General features: G+C 46.1%; 1 protein-coding gene across 2 annotated transcripts in view; it reads left to right on the forward strand.

Annotated features, from left to right (window-relative positions):
* The first annotated feature begins 334 nt into the window (after nucleotides 1-334).
* hmg20b (high mobility group 20B) overlaps nucleotides 335-17,541 on the forward strand; it is a 38,688-nt gene continuing 21,481 nt past the window's right edge. For both annotated transcript variants that reach the window (XM_038776803.1, XM_038776802.1), the window contains exons 1-3: nucleotides 335-490; nucleotides 6,649-6,700; nucleotides 16,383-16,527. In XM_038776803.1, coding sequence (XP_038632731.1) covers nucleotides 6,660-6,700; nucleotides 16,383-16,527 — 186 coding nt within the window. In that variant the 5' untranslated portion in view covers nucleotides 335-490; nucleotides 6,649-6,659. The remainder of the gene's footprint in view (nucleotides 491-6,648; nucleotides 6,701-16,382; nucleotides 16,528-17,541) is intronic.

Consider the following 17,541-nt stretch of genomic DNA (forward strand, 5'->3'; position numbering starts at 1 on the left):
TTACTGCCACTTATTGCTTTTAATTAAATATATTTTTATTGTTAACTCTAATGGGAATGGCTGATATGATGCAATTACTTCCGATAAAACTTGCATTTGTTTCCCCACATGCCTGAGTGCAAAAGTTACAGCAGACAATGGGCGGGACAGCTGCCCGGGGCTATTTGCATGAAGCCTTCCTATTGGCTGGCGATACACCCTAACCTGCTGAGAATAGTTTGTGACGTTTCTAGTTGATACACCGAATAGCCAATCACAAGGAGAGATATTTTGATGATTTAAATATTCAGCGCCGCCGCATCCAATGAACGAGAGACGGGCGAGGACTTCCGGTAGCAGGGTTGGTTGAGAGCCGCCTTCTTGCACAAGAGAAGTCGCTCAGGGGGCCGGGGATTGTAATTGTGGAGGGGGTGTATTGAAAGAAAGGGGGAAAAAAACACCGCAATTTCCGCTTAACGGCGACAAATTGGTAAATTAAAAGAAGAATCAGGTATTTCAAATAACATCCGTCTCCAGAATGTCTCTAACGCTTTAAGTGTCGAGTTCCGAATGATTATTATGCGCCGGGCTGGATTGAAATGGGGGGCGGGGGGAGAGAATCTGCAAATTGGGGAAATGCCCGATTTATTTCGGATTTTTCGTTTCCTTGAAAACAAATTATTGTTTTAAAATTGCGGGTCTAATCTGCGGTTCTGGCGATGGAGCAGGGTTAAAAAAAACAATTAACGGCCAAGCCAGTGAGTGGCAGGGGCTCTCCGAGTACGCATGCGTACAGCAGGGCGAGCGCCTGAGGAACAATTAGAGTTCAATGGCAAAGTACAACAACAACTTGAATTTCTACAATGCCTCAGTAGCTTGGGTTTGCAAAGAATTTCACAGAAGGGGCGATCAAATAACGTTTGACACTGAGCCCACTTGAGGAGGTATCTAGGGCAAGCAACTGTTGGCCTATTCAAGCGGTTAGCTTTTCAAAGGACCAAAGCGAAGTTGGGGTGGAAGAGGTTTAGGGAGCAAATTCCAGAGCTTAGGGCCTGGGCAGGTGCAAGTTGGTGAAAATGGGAGGAATGTGGAGGTCTCTGGGAATTATATGGCTGGATTGGGTAATGGAGATGGAATAAGGTACAAAGTCGCAGAAGGATTTGAAAAGGGGCATGAGAATTTTTTTAATGAGGTGTTGTGCTGGGGCTGGGAGCCATGGATGCAATTGAGCATGAGGGTGATGGTCTAGATGCAGGCTGGGATTTGGGTAAGAGCATTTTATATTAAGTTTATGAAGAATGGAAAATGGGAGGCTAACCAGGGGAGCAATGGAAGAATTAGTTCCACGGGTAACATGGGCATAGATGAGAGCAGTGCCTTTCTCACAAATAGCTGCTTGTTTTTTCCGGTTTGGAGAGGGGGACTGTTGTAGGAAGACATTTATTTAATTTAAAAAATAAATTTAGAGTACCCAATTCATTTTTTCCAATTAAGGGGCAATTTTAGCATGGCACATTTTTGCACATCTTTGAGTTGTGGGGTGAAACCCGCGTAAACACTGGGAGATGAAACTCCATACGGTCAGTGACCCAGGGTCCGGGATCGAACCTGGGACCTTGGTACTGTGAGGCAGCAATGTTAATCATTGTGCCACCATGATGCCTAGGAAAACATTTATTGCACTAAATCATCAATCTGGGGGGAGGGTTTTTGCAACTGTTAAGTTTCTTTTTGCTATAAAAAAATATTGAATTCCAAAAGGGAATTAGATAAATACTTAAGAGGAAAAGTTGCAGGACCATGGTGTGGGGGTGGTGGAAACTAGGACTCATTGGATAACTCCTTAAGAGCCAGCACAGACTTGGTAATGAAGCAAACTCTTTACTGTATCATTTTATGTTGATTCTGAATTTTGATATTTGAAATTATTGTTTGTATTGGAAATTATTTTGAAGCAATTTTGCATTGCAAGATTTAATAGCAAATTATTTTTTTAAAGCAATTAAACTGATTTAAAATCTTTGGCTGGAATTTAATGTCCTCCCCTTGGTGAGTTTGGTGGCAGAGTGGCATATAATAGGTGGCAGGTGGGGATACTGGCACCACATTTAAATTTGTGATGGCAACACTAGTTGGATGGCCTTCCTGCTATGCGTCGTCCTGCCACCATTTGGGTTAACCACTGCATTCTTCACCCCCTCTCACCATGATTTGCTTGAGGCCTGAAGTTCCAATGATGATAACAGGCCTTGGTTGCGTGCCTCACTGGCAGCAGTCACTGTCTTCCCGGTGGCACTGCCATTTGATAGAGCTGTGGGTTCCTGATTGGCTAGCAGCTCTTGGCAAGCAGAGCTTTCTCACCAGGATCAAGGATGCTGGAGAGAGCCTGCTGTTGTCCAGTGAAGTGACTGAGTGGCACTTAATATGGCAAGACATAAAATAGGTGTTGAGGGGGTTCTTGCTTGCAGGTGAGATTCCTGTTGCCTCCATTAAATAGTGTCTTTATTGTGCAATTTGATGAAAATTAGTGTTTAATTTCTGTCTGTCCATTCAGTATTTGAATCTTCCACTCTGTTTTTAATATTTATTATTGTAGACCATATTTATTGACGGTGCAGTGTAATTTAATTAGAGTGGAAATTCAAGTGCTATTGTGTATTCTGTTTAGTCTGCTTGTGATTTTAGATCAATGATTCTAACCACAAAATATTGACCAGGCAGCAGTTTGCAGGCTTTTAACTTTGGTCCAGGGAGTTCTTACCTTTGGTCTGATTGGCCATCTAAACATTTATCTTGCACATATTGACACCAAAAAAACACTTATTACTCTTGTAAATTAGCTACTTGAATGTCCAGGGGAAACTTTAGCTCTATAATATTATCCCTGAACTAAAGTAAGGACTAAATTTATTTTGAACACTTGCACTCTACCTGGCCAGTTGTCATCCATTTTGCTCTTTTTCTTTTCTCCAATTTCCTAAATCATAATTTTTTATTATTTAACTTTTGAAAGCAAATGGTACAATGTTAATAAGAACAAAATTAATGGTGATACTTACGCACTGTTCATTTGACAAAGTTGTTGTTCCTGATTTCTATTACAGTCCCAGACCAGACCAAACAGTGGCAAGATGCTGGACAGAAACCCCAATATTTTATTTTAATTTTGTAGTACTGTAAAGAAAGGATACCTCGCTCCAGGAGTGATTTCTTAAAAAATAGGGATATGGTTGATTACTAACACAGTATTAAAATATATTTAACATCACACCAGAAAATACCTTGCAATTGCCCCATAAACAATGCTATTAATACAGTAACCCTTGACTGCTAAATTTATTCCCACTCAAACAACAAGAAAAACCATCTCTGCTCCCGATCCACGATTTAAAATACAGTTAGCCCTCGGGAATACCTGCTTTACAGAGACATTATTTGAGACAGGCATCTTCTGACACTCCTTTAAAGAAAATATCTGAATCCTGTCAAAACCATGCAAAAACTCTGGCTGTATTTTTTCAAAAGCTGCATCAGCTTGTTTCAACTCACCTTGTAATTACACTCTGCTGAACTGTTTGGAAAGAAACCAGTAATCTAGCTGCAGATGTACCTTTTAATTGAAATGAGATGTTTGACTTCTGCTCACATCTCCATGTTACAACACTCTGGGCTAGTGCATGGTCGATTCCAGCCTACGAGGCCCTGGAATCCCAATACAAATGAATTAACCAATAATTCGTATAACATTTGCAGAACCTTTTGACCCTTTGACTGCTCAAAATGTTTAGCCACCAGGTTTGAAAGCTGAACAACTTCTTATTTATAGCAGAAATATGCATTAATTATAACCGAATAATGGTCCGCTAATCTACCATTCCCCCCCCGCCCTTTTTTTTTTAATGTTCGAGAGGGTGAAAATAATGAGGGATTTAATATGAAATGAAAGATGAGTGTCCTTGCTTCAGATGTTGAAGTCGTTGTAGCAGGCTGTCCTCCCATGATGCTTGGGGATCAAAGCGGTATAGGGTTAAAGATGGAATTCTGGCAGTTGCATTCAGCCAGTACTTCCAGACAGTAGGACTTCCTCTGGAGAGGCATTTTAACTTTTATAAACCTGGGCCTTCATTCAAAGGAACAACCTCAAGCCTGTTTAATTCTTTGTTGTTTACAGCTCCACAGAATGACCACCAGTTTTACTGAGATAAGAGCAGAGTTGTCCACACAAGATTTTTAAAAGGGTTTTAAACATCTGAACTCTGCCTGCAGCTGATGGCTGGACTAGATTTCCTTGCAGTTCAGTTTGGCTGTGGAGAGAGAAAGGTTTTTACCTCGGATCTTTAAAAATAATCCATTAAATGAGAGCAAAATCAGAGCTGTGACCCTCCAGGCCTCTGGCATCAAAACAAAAGTAAAACCTGGTCCCACTAAGGAACATACCAGAGACAGCAAAATTAATCACTGCCTGTCCCTGAGAAAAACCTGGCTTTTGGGACAGCTCGTTGGCCACCAGCCAAGCCAGGCAGTCTGGGTCATCATCAATGTCAGACCAAACAGCACATCTGCTCGAGTTCCCTGTTTTGAAATTAAAGGTAAGCTGCTTGGTCTTAAAGGCATTAATTGTCCATTGACATAAAATGGTAATAGTGAAAAAATAATGGAAAGTAAAAGGAGGAAAACTGATTAAACAAGAGGATCCTTGCATCCAACTAACTCGCAACAAAAACCCCGCTTTTCTGAACAATGCCTGATATCTTGGCTTCTCCTAGTCATTATGTGAGCACGGCAGCACATAGGTTAGCACAGTTGCTTCACAACTCCAGGGTCCCTGGTTCGATTCCCGGATTGGGTCACTGCCTGTGTAGAGTCTGCACGTTCTCCCAGTGTGTGTGTGTGGGTTTCCTCCGGGTGCTCCGGTTTCCTCCCACAGTCCAATGATGTGCAGGTTAGGTGGATTGGCCATGATAAATTGTTTTTGGTGTCCAAAAAGGTTAGGTGGGGTGCTCTTTCCAATAGCCAGTGCAGACTTGTTGGGCTGAATGGCCTCCACCTGCACTGTAAATTCTATGATTATATCATCTTCAGCTGGAATCTAATTAACTCCAAGGGGAACCCCCTCTTAATCCAAACAAAGCTGCATGAGCCCAAGCTTTTTATGATGCCTCAATTGCATCCCTGGCTCCGACCTTTCAAACCAGGATTTAAAAAAAAAATCACTACTGCACCAGTCAAACACACTCTAACCCAGGCTTCCCTTACAGCACCAAATACCTATAATAGTTTTTCTAAAATTCCTACGTTTTGATTTCATTATGGCAGTTTGAGTTACCTTTTCATCCATTACTATTCGTTTCTTGTTATCTATTTCTGCAGGAAGGCTGCCCTGTGATATGGAGCTGATCCAGTCTCCTATATAACCACTCCAATTTACTCTTTGCTGCTGATCATGGAATTTTCAGAAACCCTTGTATGTGTTATTGATCACCAGCTCCAGGTTTTATATGCACCTTAGATCGGAGTTTTTCAAACTTTTTTTTTCCCCCGGGACCCACTTTGGCCAACCCCAGCCTTAGGGACCCACACCGGCTGACCTTTGCAATGCACACCACATTTGCGTACCTTTAATGTGAAAGGGGAGTCTGCTTGGTCCTCACAATCTTTCTTGGATCAGGTTCAAAGAAGGAGCAGGCAATGTGGATTTCTGGTGCTGACTACAACCTTTGTGCCACCTTCACCTTTATGAAAACGGAAAATCCAACCTCTCGCATGTAGTCAGTAGTGAAGTGCAATAAAATGCTTGTTTTACTCAACATTGGATACTCCTGGGAGATGCTACTCCACAATGCTGACAGCCTCATGGGCTTTTGGTGTGTTTTTAATGTGGTATCACAGGTCAGGTACAGCAGCGTAGTCTTTTAATTTGGAGTCAGCTGTAATTGGCGAAGCCATACCTCATGAAATCATCTTTATATGGTTTTGTTCCCTTAAGCTAAGTTTTTTCTTTGTAGGCTGTTAACCAGAGACCTGAGAGCTCTGTACAGACCTAACACTAGCACTCTGTCCTGCACTGGACTCTCCTAAGCAGCTCTTTCCAGCAGATTCTGTTGTGACATCCTGTCCTGTAGGTACATTGCCTATTTGAGTGTCTGACCATCTCTTACTTTCAGGAAAATGATCCATCTTCACAGTCCTCTTGCCAGCAGCTAAAAAATTGAAGCAGCTCTTCTCTGTTATTGCATGTACATGGAGGGCGCTTGACGTCAAGGGCAAGTGATCTGCTCTCTGCTGCCGCTTCTGGCCGGAAGACTGCACACAGCCTCATAGCGTTTCATTTAAAAGGTGTTCGCAGCCATTGGGCACTTCTCACAATATCGGGACCACCACGGGAAGGCCGTGATCAATAGCTCCGCGACTCTCTCGACACCTGCTCTTGACCAACCTGCTGGTCACAACCTCCATTTTGAAAAACCCTGCCTTCGATCACCATGTTGATATAATTAAGGCAGAACATAGCATGTTGACAATTTTTGCATTCGTAAGAATATTAAAATGGAATTGAAGAAGGAAAGAAATGTAAATATGTCTGATTGATTAATTGTTTCTTATTACTGATTGTTACAGCATTAATATGTGGGCTTGTTTTTAATATTTAAATTTCTTAACTTGTCATAGATTCTCCTATTATGATGTCACAAAATAATAAAGAATCTGTAGTTATGGCTGGGTAAGTAGATTATTTAAATAACCATCCAACTTCTCTTCCCTCTCCTAGTTTGTCATGTGATTCAGATTCTTTTGCATGCCCTTTATCATTGGATACTTTTCCCTCTTTGAGTTTTTTCCTTAATGTAGTTCTTTTTATAATACTTGTTTCTATCGCCAACAAGCATGTTCACTGTGCTCTTTTTTTACCACTCTTCTTGCATTTTGCATCTTTACTCCAGCAATCTGCTACTTTGTGCCCAGTTTTTGCACATCAATGGCAATTTTGAACATGTGACTATATTTGGATTTCAACTGATGCCTTATGGATTTTAATACATTGTTGGTTATGTTTAAGAAACCAGAACCTCTCGGCAATGACTAAAGGTTTTCATGAGAACTGGCTCTGCATAATTTCATCGTAGGTTTTCGAGCTGGGTTTTTCTGGTTGCACCAGACTTTGAAGGAGGCTTCCTCCCATAGTCTAAAGATGTGCACGTTAGGTGGACTCGCCAAAACACTGGCGAGTTTTTGCTCCCCGCACCTAGAATACCTGACACTAAAATGCCGCCCCTACTACCTTCCACGGGAGTTCAACTCCGTTATCCCGACGGCAGTTTACATCCCACCCATGCGAACGTGAAAATCGCACTGGACGAAATATTCACCACTACAAATAGCCTTGAAACGAAACATCCTGAGGCCTTGTTCATTGTAGCTGGGGACTTCAATCAGGCCAAGCTCGAGCGTACTACCAAATTACCACCAACACATCACCTGTTCCACCAGCGGTCCAAACATCCTGGACCACTGCTACACAAATATCAAACATGTCTACCGCTCTATCGCCTGCCCACACTTTGGCAAATCTGACCACAAGGTTGTTCTCCTGCTCCCGGCCTATAAGCAGAAACTGAAGTGGGAGAATCCGTCGATGAAAGTTGAGCATTGTTGGTCTGAGGAATCGGATGATCTCCTACGGGACTGCTTGGAGTCAGTGGACTGGTCAGTATTTAAAAACTCTGCGACCAGCCTGAACGAGTACGCCGCTACAGTAACTAACTTCATTAGTAAGTGTGTAGAAGACTGTGTGCCAAAGAAACAAATCCATGTGTTTCCCACCCGGAAACCCTGGATGAGCCGGGATATCCACTGCTTGCTGAAGTCTAGGTCTGACACATTCAAGTCAGGCGACCCTGACCTATACGAGAAAGCCAGATATGATCTAAGGAGATCCATCAAAGATGCCAAAAGACAGTACCTGACCAAGCACGAGTCCCAGGCTAGCCGTACGGACCTGCGCCGACTATGGCAAGGTCTGCAAGACATAACGGGCTACAAGATGAAGGCATGTAAAATCACTGGCTCCAATGCACCCTTCCCTGATGAGCTCAACGCATTCTATGCACGCTTTGAACAAGAGGTCAGCGAGAGCTCGCCCTCCACCCCAGAAGACTCTGATGAGCTTGTATCTGAGATCACCATTGCAGACGTCAGAGCAGCCTTCTCGAAGGTCAACCCTCGGAAAGCCACTGGCCCGACTGGGGTACCTGGACGGGCACTTGGGTCTTGCGTGGATCAGCTGGCGGGGGTATTCGCAGACATCTTCAACCTCTCTTTACAATAATCTGACGTCCCTATCTGCTTCAAGAAGACGACCATCATCCCTGTACCCAAAAAAAAGCCAAGCAGCGTGCCTTAATGACTATCGTCCAGTGGCTCTGACATCCATCATCATGAAGTGCTTTGAAAGTTTAGTCATGGCACGAATGAACTCCAGCCTCCCGGATTGCCTTGATCCACTACAGTTCGCCTACCGCTGCAACAGGTCCACAGCAGGCGCCATCTCCATGGCCCTGCACTCTACCCTGGAACACCTAGATAACAAAGACACCTATGTGAGACTCCTATTTATCGACTACAGCTCAGCCTTCAACACTTTAATTCCTACGAAACTCATCTCCTAAACTCCGTGGCCTTGGCCTCGGCTCCTCCCTCTGTGACTGGATCCTGAACTTTCTAACCCACAGGCCACAGTCAGTAAGGATAGGCAACAACACCTCCTCCACGATCATCCTCCACACCGGTGCTCCACAAGACTGTGTCCTCAGCCCCCTACTATACTCCTTGTACACCTATGACTGTAGCCAAATTCCCCTCCAACTCTATTTTCAAATTTGCTGATGACACCACCATGGTGGGTCAGACCTCAAACAATGCGAGACAGAGTACAGAAATGAGATAGAGAATCTGGTGAACTGTGCGCGATAACAATAATCTCTCCCTCAATGCCAACAAAATGAAGGAGATTGTCATCGACTTCAGGAAGCGTAGTGGAGAACATGCCCCTGTCTGCATCAATGAGAACGAAGTAGAAAGGGTCGAAAGCTTCAAGTTTTTAGGTGTCCAGATCATCACCAACCTGTCCTGGTCTCTTCTCCCTCTCTTCTTCTCTCCCCCCCCCCCCCCAATGCTGACACTATAGTTAAGAAAGCCCATCGATTAGCAGACTTGCTGAAGCAGCTGATGGGGGCCGAAGCCTTTCCGCGACCGCCGGAGCTGGAGGGGGCACACAGAGTGCAGGCAAGGCAGGGGCGGCCGGGCGGACCCCCCCGCCCGATGGTGATTAGGTTCCACAGGTTCGTGGACAAGGAGCGGGTGCTGCAGTGGGCAAAGAGCGCCAGGAGCAGCACGTGGAACAACAGTGTTCTCCGCATTTATCAGGACCTAAGCCAGGAGGTGGCTCGGCGGCGAGCAGCCTTTAAGAATGTCAAGGAGGTGCTGTTCAAGAAGCACGTGAAGTTTGGTCTGCTGTTCCCAGCTCGGCTGTGGGTCACGCACCAGGGTCAACACCACTACTTCTCCGAGCCCGAAGAAGCGATGGATTTTGTGAGGGACCTGGGGCTGGTCCCGAAAGGAGCCCCAAGGACGCGAGTTAGGGCCCGAGGATTTCTGTGGGAAGGAACGCCGAATGTGCCTGGACTGCTGCTCAATGGTTTGCTGGGCCAAAGGGGCCAAGTGGAACATTTGAGACTCTTTCCTTTGTTCATGGACATTGGTTTGTTTTTGTTTTTTTGTTTTTTGTGGTCTCTCTTGTTTCTTATGGGGGGGGGGGGGGGGTTTGGGTATATATTTATGTGCTTTTTCTCTTTTTTCTGTGTTTTTTTTTCCTGTTTGGGCTGGTTTGTGCTTTTTGTGCAGCTCGCGGAAGACACTGGAGCCGGCTTGCCCCAGTGGGTGGGGAGGAGGATGGGGAAACAATGGGAATGAGACAGGAAGGCGCCGGAGTGTTGAGTCACCGGGCTAGCAGATTGGCTAGTCAAGGGAGTCAGATGGGGGGGGGGGGGGGGGGAGTTACAGCCAGTAGATGGCAGGGGTGGGGGTATCGGGGGATGGGGTTAGGGGAGGGGGAGGATTCTTCTGCTGACGGGAGAGGGACTTGAAATAGGCACTGGAAAGGAGGTCGAGGGCGGAGGTAGCCAAAGGGCGGGCCAGGAATGGCGCGACGCACGGGCCAGGGGCCGGCCCGAGAAAGGCTATGGCTGACCGGTGGGTTGGGGGGGGGATGTGCCCCTCGACCAGGCTGAGCACCTGGAACGTCAAGGGACTGAATGGGCCGGTTAAGAGGCCGGTGTTTGCGGGCCGTGAGGGCGGACGTAATTATGTTGCAGGAGACACATCTGAAAGTGTCGGACCAGACCAGGCTAAGGAAGGGCTGGATTAGCCAGGTCTTCCACTCGGACTTGGACTCGAAGTCCAGAGGGGTGGCAATCATGATCAACCAGCGCGTGCAATTTGAGGCAGAGGGCATATCCGCAGACAGGGGGGGCAGATACCCGATGGTACGGGGCAGACCGGAGGGGAGAAGAGTGGTGCTGGTGAATATATATGCCCCGAACTGGGATGACGTGGACTTCATTAAAAGAGTGCTGGGGAAGATCCCGGACCTGGATTCTCGCAGGCTAATAATGGGAGGGGACTTTAACATGGTCCTTGACCCGACTTTGGATCGGTCGTGTCCCAGAACGGGTAGACTCTCAGCAATGGCAAGGGAGCTGAAAGGGTTTATGGAGCAAATGGGGGCAGTGGACCCCTGGAGAGATAGACAGCCAACAGGAAGGGGCTACTCGTTTTACTTGCACGTCCATAAAGTATATTCCAGGATAGATTTCTTTGTAATAAGCAGGGACTGTTTGGGGGAGGTAAAGAACACGGAATACTCAGCAGTTACCATTTCAGACCATGCCCCGCATTGGGTGGACCTGCAGTTCGGGGGAGCGAGCTATCAACGCCCACAATGGAGGCTAGATGTGGGATTGCTGTCGGAGGAGGGGATCTGCGAGAGGCTTCGGAAATGTATAAAAAATTACCTGCAGGTGAATGACACGGGGGAGGTCTCAGCGGCGACCTTGTGGGAGGCGCTAAAGGCAGTAGTGCGGGGGGAGCTGATTTCAATTGGGGCCCACAGAGCCAAGGCAGACCGGGCAGAGATGGATAGATTGGTCAGGGAAATGGGTCGGATAGATGAAGAGCACGCGGAGTCCCTGGGGGAGGTTTTACTCAGGGAGAGGCCGAGACTACAGGCGGAACTGGGGGCACTATCCACGAGCAGGGCCGTGGAACAGCTTAGGAAGGCGAGGGGAGTGGTGTACGAGCATGGGGAAAAGGCTAGCAGACTGTTAGCGCAGCAACTCAGGAGGAGGGAGGCGGCCAGGGAAATAGGTAGAGGGAGGAACGAGGGGGGGCGCAAAGTGGAGGACCCGGCAGAATTGAATAGGGTATTCCGGGACTTCTATCGTAAGCTGTATACTTCGGAGCCGCCGGAAGAACCGGAGGGGATGAAAAGGTTTCTGGACGGGTTAACATTCCCAACAGTTGGTGGGGGGCGAGTGGAAGAGCTGGGGGCCCAGATTAGAGTAGAGGAGGTATTGGGGGGCCTTAAGGCTATGCAGTCGGGGAAGTCCCCGGGGCCGGATGGATACCCAGTAGAGTTTTATAGGAAGTTCTCTGAGCTGGTGGGCCTGGTCTTGGCGAGGGTTTTCAATGAGGCAAGGGACAGAGGGACCCTGCCGCCGACAATGTCACAAGCCACCATATCTCTGATATTGAAGCGGGGTAAAGACCCGGAGGTGTGCGGGTCCTACAGGCCAATCTCCCTGATTAATGTAGACGCCAAGCTCCTGGCAAGGTACTGGCGGGTAGAATGGAGGACTGTGTACCGGAGGTGATTGGGGAGGATCAAACGGGGTTCGTGAAAGGTAGGCAGCTGGCGGCCAATCTGAGGAGATTGCTCAATGTGATAATGATGCCCCCGGCGGGTAGAGAGGTGGAGGTAGTGGTGGCAATGGACGCCGAGAAGGCCTTTGACCGGGTGGAGTGGGACCGGGTGGAGTGGGACTATCTATGGGAGGTGCTCGGACGGTTTGGGTTCGGGGAGGGATTGGTGGATTGGATCAAATTATTATATCAGGCCCCGAGGGCCAGCGTCAGGACCAACAGAGAAGTGTCGGAGTACTTTAGGTTGTACCAAGGGACCAGACAGGGCTGCCCGCTCTCCCCGCTGCTGTTTGCGCTGGCCATAGAGCCGCTGACGATTGCGCTGAGAGCCGCAGAGGGTTGGAAGGGGATGGTGAGGGGCGGGGTTGAACACAGGGTTTCTCTTTATGCAGACGACCTGCTCCTGTACGTGTCGGACCCAGTGGCCGGGATGGGAACTATACTGGGAATGCTGAGGAAGTTCGGCCAGTTCTCAGGATACAAATTAAATACGGTCAAGAGTGAAATGTTTGTGGTCCAGGCAAGGGGCCAGGAGAACAGATTGAGAGGGCTACCGTTTAGGCTGGTTGAGGAAAATTTCCGGTATTTGGGAATCCAGGTGGCACGAGACTGGGGCAGGCTGTATAAGTTAAATTTGGCCAGGGTGGTGGAGCAAATGAAGGGAGAGTTTCGGAGATGGGATGCACTCCCGCTGTCGCTGGCAGGGAGGGTGCAGACTGTAAAGATGACAATCCTCCCTCGATTTTTGTTTATTTTTCAGTGCCTCCTGATCTTTATCCCACAGTCCTTCTTCAAAAGAGTTAACGGGCTGATCATGAGCTTTGTCTGGGCGGGAAAATCCCCGCGGGTGAAGAAGGCGATGTTGGAGAGGAACCGCAGCGAGGGAGGGCTGGCTTTGCCGAGTCTGATCAATTATTACTGGGTGGCCAACATCGCTATGATAAGGAAGTGGATGGTGGGTACGGGGTCTATTTGGGAGCGGGTGGAGACGGCTTCGTGCAGGTGCTCCAGCTTGGAAGCCCTGGTCACGGCTCCTCTACCGCTGCTTGCCGGCCAGGTACACCACCAGCCCGGTAGTGGTGGCGACCCTGCGGATATGGGGCCAGTGGAGGAGGCATGTGGGGGAGATGGGGGCGTCTGTCTGGGTGCCAATCTGCGACAACCATCGGTTTGCCCCCGGCAGTATGGATGCGGGGTTCCGAGTATGGCGGCGAGCAGGGGCTGGAAGGGTGGGTGATATGTTCCTGGAAGGGAGCTTCGCGAGCTTGGAGGAGAAATTTGGGTTGGTAAGGGGAAATGATTTTAGATACCTACAGTTGCGGGACTTTGTTCGTAGACAGGTCCCATCTTTCCCGCGCCTCCCGCCAATGGGGATCCTCGACAGAATAGTCTCTAGGAGGGAAGAAGGGGAGGGCAGAGTCTCGGGTATATATAAGGTGCTCATGAGGGAGGAAGGGTCCCAGACAGAGGAACTGAAACTTAAATGGGAGGAGGAGCTAGGCGGGGAAATGGAGGATGGGCTGTGGGCAGAGGCCCCGAGTAGGGTAAATTCGACCGCGACATGTGCTAGGCTCGGGCTGATCCAATTTAAGGTCGTTCACCGGGCCCATATGACGGTGGCTCGGATGAGCAAATTTTTCGGGATAGAGGACAAATGCGCTTGGTGCGCGGGAGGACCAGCGAACCATGTTCACATGTTTTGGGCATGCCCTAAGCTGAGGGGGTACTGGGAGGGATTTGCGGGGGTCATGTCCCAGGTGCTAAAAACAAGGGTGGTGATGAGTCCAGGGGTGGCAATTTTTGGGGTTTCGGAAGACCCGGGCATCCAGGGGGAGAAAGAGGCCGATGTGTTGGCCTTTGCTTCCCTGATAGCCCGGCGACGAATATTATTGGCGTGGAGGGACTCAAAGCCCCCGAAGGCTGAGTGGTGGCTTGCGGACATGTCGAGTTTCCTGGGGATGGAAAAAATTAAGTTTGCCTTGAGGGGATCTGTGCAGGGGTTCACCCGGAGGTGGCAACCATTTATTGACTTCTTTGCGGGAGAGTGAGCGTCGGGAGGGGGGGGGGGGGGGGGGGGGGTGTAGAGTAGAGTAGGAGGGAAAATATGGCGGGTAGTACCGGTGGGAGGGGAGCGGGCTTGTGCAATATGTTACGATGGAAGTATTGAAAGTACGTGGATGTTTGCACATTTTTGCCTTTTTTGCTTTCTTTCTGATGATGTCTGTAACTGTTTATAAAGCCAAAAACTACCTCGATAAAATTGTTTATTAAAAAAAAAAGAAAGCCCATCGATGACTCTACTTTCTCAGAATACTAAGGAAATTTGGCATGTCACCTACGACACTCACCAACTTCTACAGATGCACCATAGAAAGCATTCTTTCTAGTTGCATCGCAGTTTATGGATCCTGCTCTGCCCAAGACTGCAGGAAACTACAAAATGTCGTGAATGTAGCCCAATCCATCACGCAAACCAGCCCCAATCCATCAACTCTCTCTACAATTCCCACTGCCTTGGAGAGGCAGCCAGCATAATTAAGGACCCCACGCACCCCGGACATACTCTGTTCCACCTTCTTCCGTCAGGAAAAAGATACAAAAGTTTGAGGTCACGTACCAACTGACTCAAGAACCATGCCTTGTTATGCTCTAGGCATTAGCATAAGCGGCTTCCGTGTGGTGCACTTGACAAAGGAAGGTTCAGACATGGAGATAACTTCAACATGTTTATTAGACTATTTACACTTCTCCTACTCTGGTTCGCCGCTACTGTTAATCCTTCTATAGCTACTCAGACTGACTAACCAGTCTGCTACAATCCACGTGGTGGGAGTGATATTGAATGAACCCTGTGTCTCTACTCACTGTCTCCCTACTGCCATCAGACTTTTAAATGGACCTACCTCGTATTAAGTTGATCTTTTCTCTATACCTTCCTTCCTAAACTGTAATATTACATTCTGCAGTCTATCCTTCCTTTCCTCTGTGCATTGTTTGTACAGCATGCAAGAAATAATACTTTTCACTGTATACTAATACATGTGACAATAAATCAAATCAAAAGGATTGGCCATGCTAAATTTTCTGTGTCCTAAAAGGTTAGGTGGGGTTACAGGGAAAGGGTGGAGGTGTGGGCTTAAGTAAGGTGCTCTTTCCAAGGGCTGGTGCAGACCTGATTGGCCTAATGGCCTCCTTCTGCGCTGTAAATTCTATGATACCTCGCTTTTTGTTTTAAACAAGGTAACCCTGAGCCAGCCTGTTCCTTTTCCCTGCTCTCAATTAATTTGTTATTTTACTTGCTACTCACAGTAAAGGGAACACTTGAGCACTGTTCCAGAATGTTCCAAGAAGAGCACATGGCAGCTTTTCTTTTTTTTTGTTGCTGTTCCTCCCAAAATCTCTGTTTAAACTTTGGTTTCTTTGATGTTTCTACTATTATTCCACGCCCCTCTGTTTCCAGCTTTGGTGTAGTGATGTTTTTATCATCTTAAACCTTTTTGGATGGCTGCAGCATGGATCAATTTTTTTTTTTCTCTCTCTGGATTTTGGTGTTCTTTTTCGAGTTGTCTTGCAGCGTGGATTCAACCACCTGGTCACCAGTTTTCTTAGTGGTATTTTAAAAGAAGCTTGCAGACCACAAAAGGTACAAAACAAACAAGAGCTTTATTGAGAAGATGTTGTCACACAGGCTGCTACTGGTAGCCTGCCCAAGCTGCTGATGACATCATCTGTGTCATGTGATCAAACTCCTAAAGTGACCTTGTTCCAACTAGGAACAAATATGAATACACAACATAAACATTCAATGAAAGTGACCCTGGCATTTAACATGCAAGTTATAAATAGTTTAAAAATCCAGTAATTCTGTTACCCATCTAATTAAGTGTTTGATTCCAACCGGAAGGGTTGTACATCTGATCTCAGCTGGTTGTTTCTTGCATTTTTAACTCGGGCAGGAGTTATTGAGAGAGGTGAATGAGCTTTATTGAAGAGGTAGGTTTTAAAGAAGATATTATTTAATCATTGTAATTTGTTATTTTTGATTTTAAAAAAATAAATAAAATTGTTTAATGCTTATTCCTGAGTATTATGTTTGGTGGAATTTTTAACAGAGGATGACCAATTGGGAAGGACTAAAATTTGCATACAAAATTTCAGTGCGCCTTCATTTGTATGGAAAATGAACTTTTATACTTTTGTACTGACCTGAATATTTTATGTATATAATTAACTCTTACAAATTCTAGTTTTCCAAATCATGCTTTCTCAAACTAATTGGTACCAAAATTTGTGCAGAACAAGCATAGTTAAATTCTGAAAATTAGCATTTAGATTACATGATGTGATAACTCTTCTGTGTTCCACGTACATGCATAAATGGAACCTTGGTTCAAAATAAAATGTACATTTGTTATATTTATATACAGGAGTTTTGTTTCTAAGGCGTTTAATCACAATGGAGTGTTGCAGACTGTTATTAAACAAGAAGCTGTTGAGACCTCCAAAAGTCAATCATCTCACAAGCAATCTGACAAAAATATAGTTGGTGGTGCAAATAATGGTGAGGAAGAGGTAAGAAAATGATCTCTGTTGTGTTCTAAATTTTAAAGCTGAGTAGTTCAAAGTCTTGCCTGCCTAAAATATGTGATGTAATACCCCTTGGTCCCAAAAATTTTGTTGTCTTTCAACTTGAGGATTTTTTAAAGCATGATTTCAGAAGTCAACCATGCTAACCTGGGCTTTTAACCCTTACTTCACCAAATACTTTGTATTTGTATTGTTGTATTGGTAATGTTGTACAGTTAATGATGCACTGTTCTTGTATTTTCCATTTGATTCTAGTGTACGCAAAAAACAGAGACCAGTGTGTAATTGACCTCCAAGTTTAACCAATTGAAACCTGTAATATCTAATGTAATTTTTGTTTAGTGACTGAACAAATTTCAAATTTACATGCCATATAGCCACTGTGACTATTTGGTGCCCATTTGACACCTGTCCTACTATATGCCCTTTTTAAAAAAAAAAATCGAAAGAAATCGCAAACATATCCAACACCTCTTGTAGTCACTCGAGCAATCTTATAGAACATTACAGCGCAGTACAGGCACTTCGGCCCACGATGTTGCACCGTCCTGTGAAACCCTTCTAAAGTCCCTCTACACTATCTTCGCCTTTTCCCCTCAGCCTGATACACCCTGCACACTGAAATAGAATCCCACCTCCACACTGTGCCTAGTAATACAGGGAGTCAGAAATTTTGGGACAGGGAAAGAAAATAAGGGAAGCGGAAGCCAAAATCAAGAAAAGTTTTCCTAACCATGCTGAATGGACGTGAACAACATATCCTCTTGTTAGCTGGCCCTTCCACTGAGTCATTTTGTGCCTTGACTTTCTTGCTGGGTACATTGTAATAGTCTTAGCAGCTAAAGCGTATTCTTCAGTTTTCGATTAATTAATGAGTAATTCCCATTTTATTAAGAGATGTGACTTGGCAAAGTGAAAGGTTAACACACCGTTTGAAGATACAAAATTCTAATTCGTGGAAATCAATCTCCGTGGACTTAATAGAAGATTGTTGGTACA

Source organism: Scyliorhinus canicula, chromosome 18 (genome assembly GCF_902713615.1).
Source record: "Scyliorhinus canicula chromosome 18, sScyCan1.1, whole genome shotgun sequence".
NCBI classification, from domain to species: Eukaryota; Metazoa; Chordata; class Chondrichthyes; order Carcharhiniformes; family Scyliorhinidae; genus Scyliorhinus; species Scyliorhinus canicula.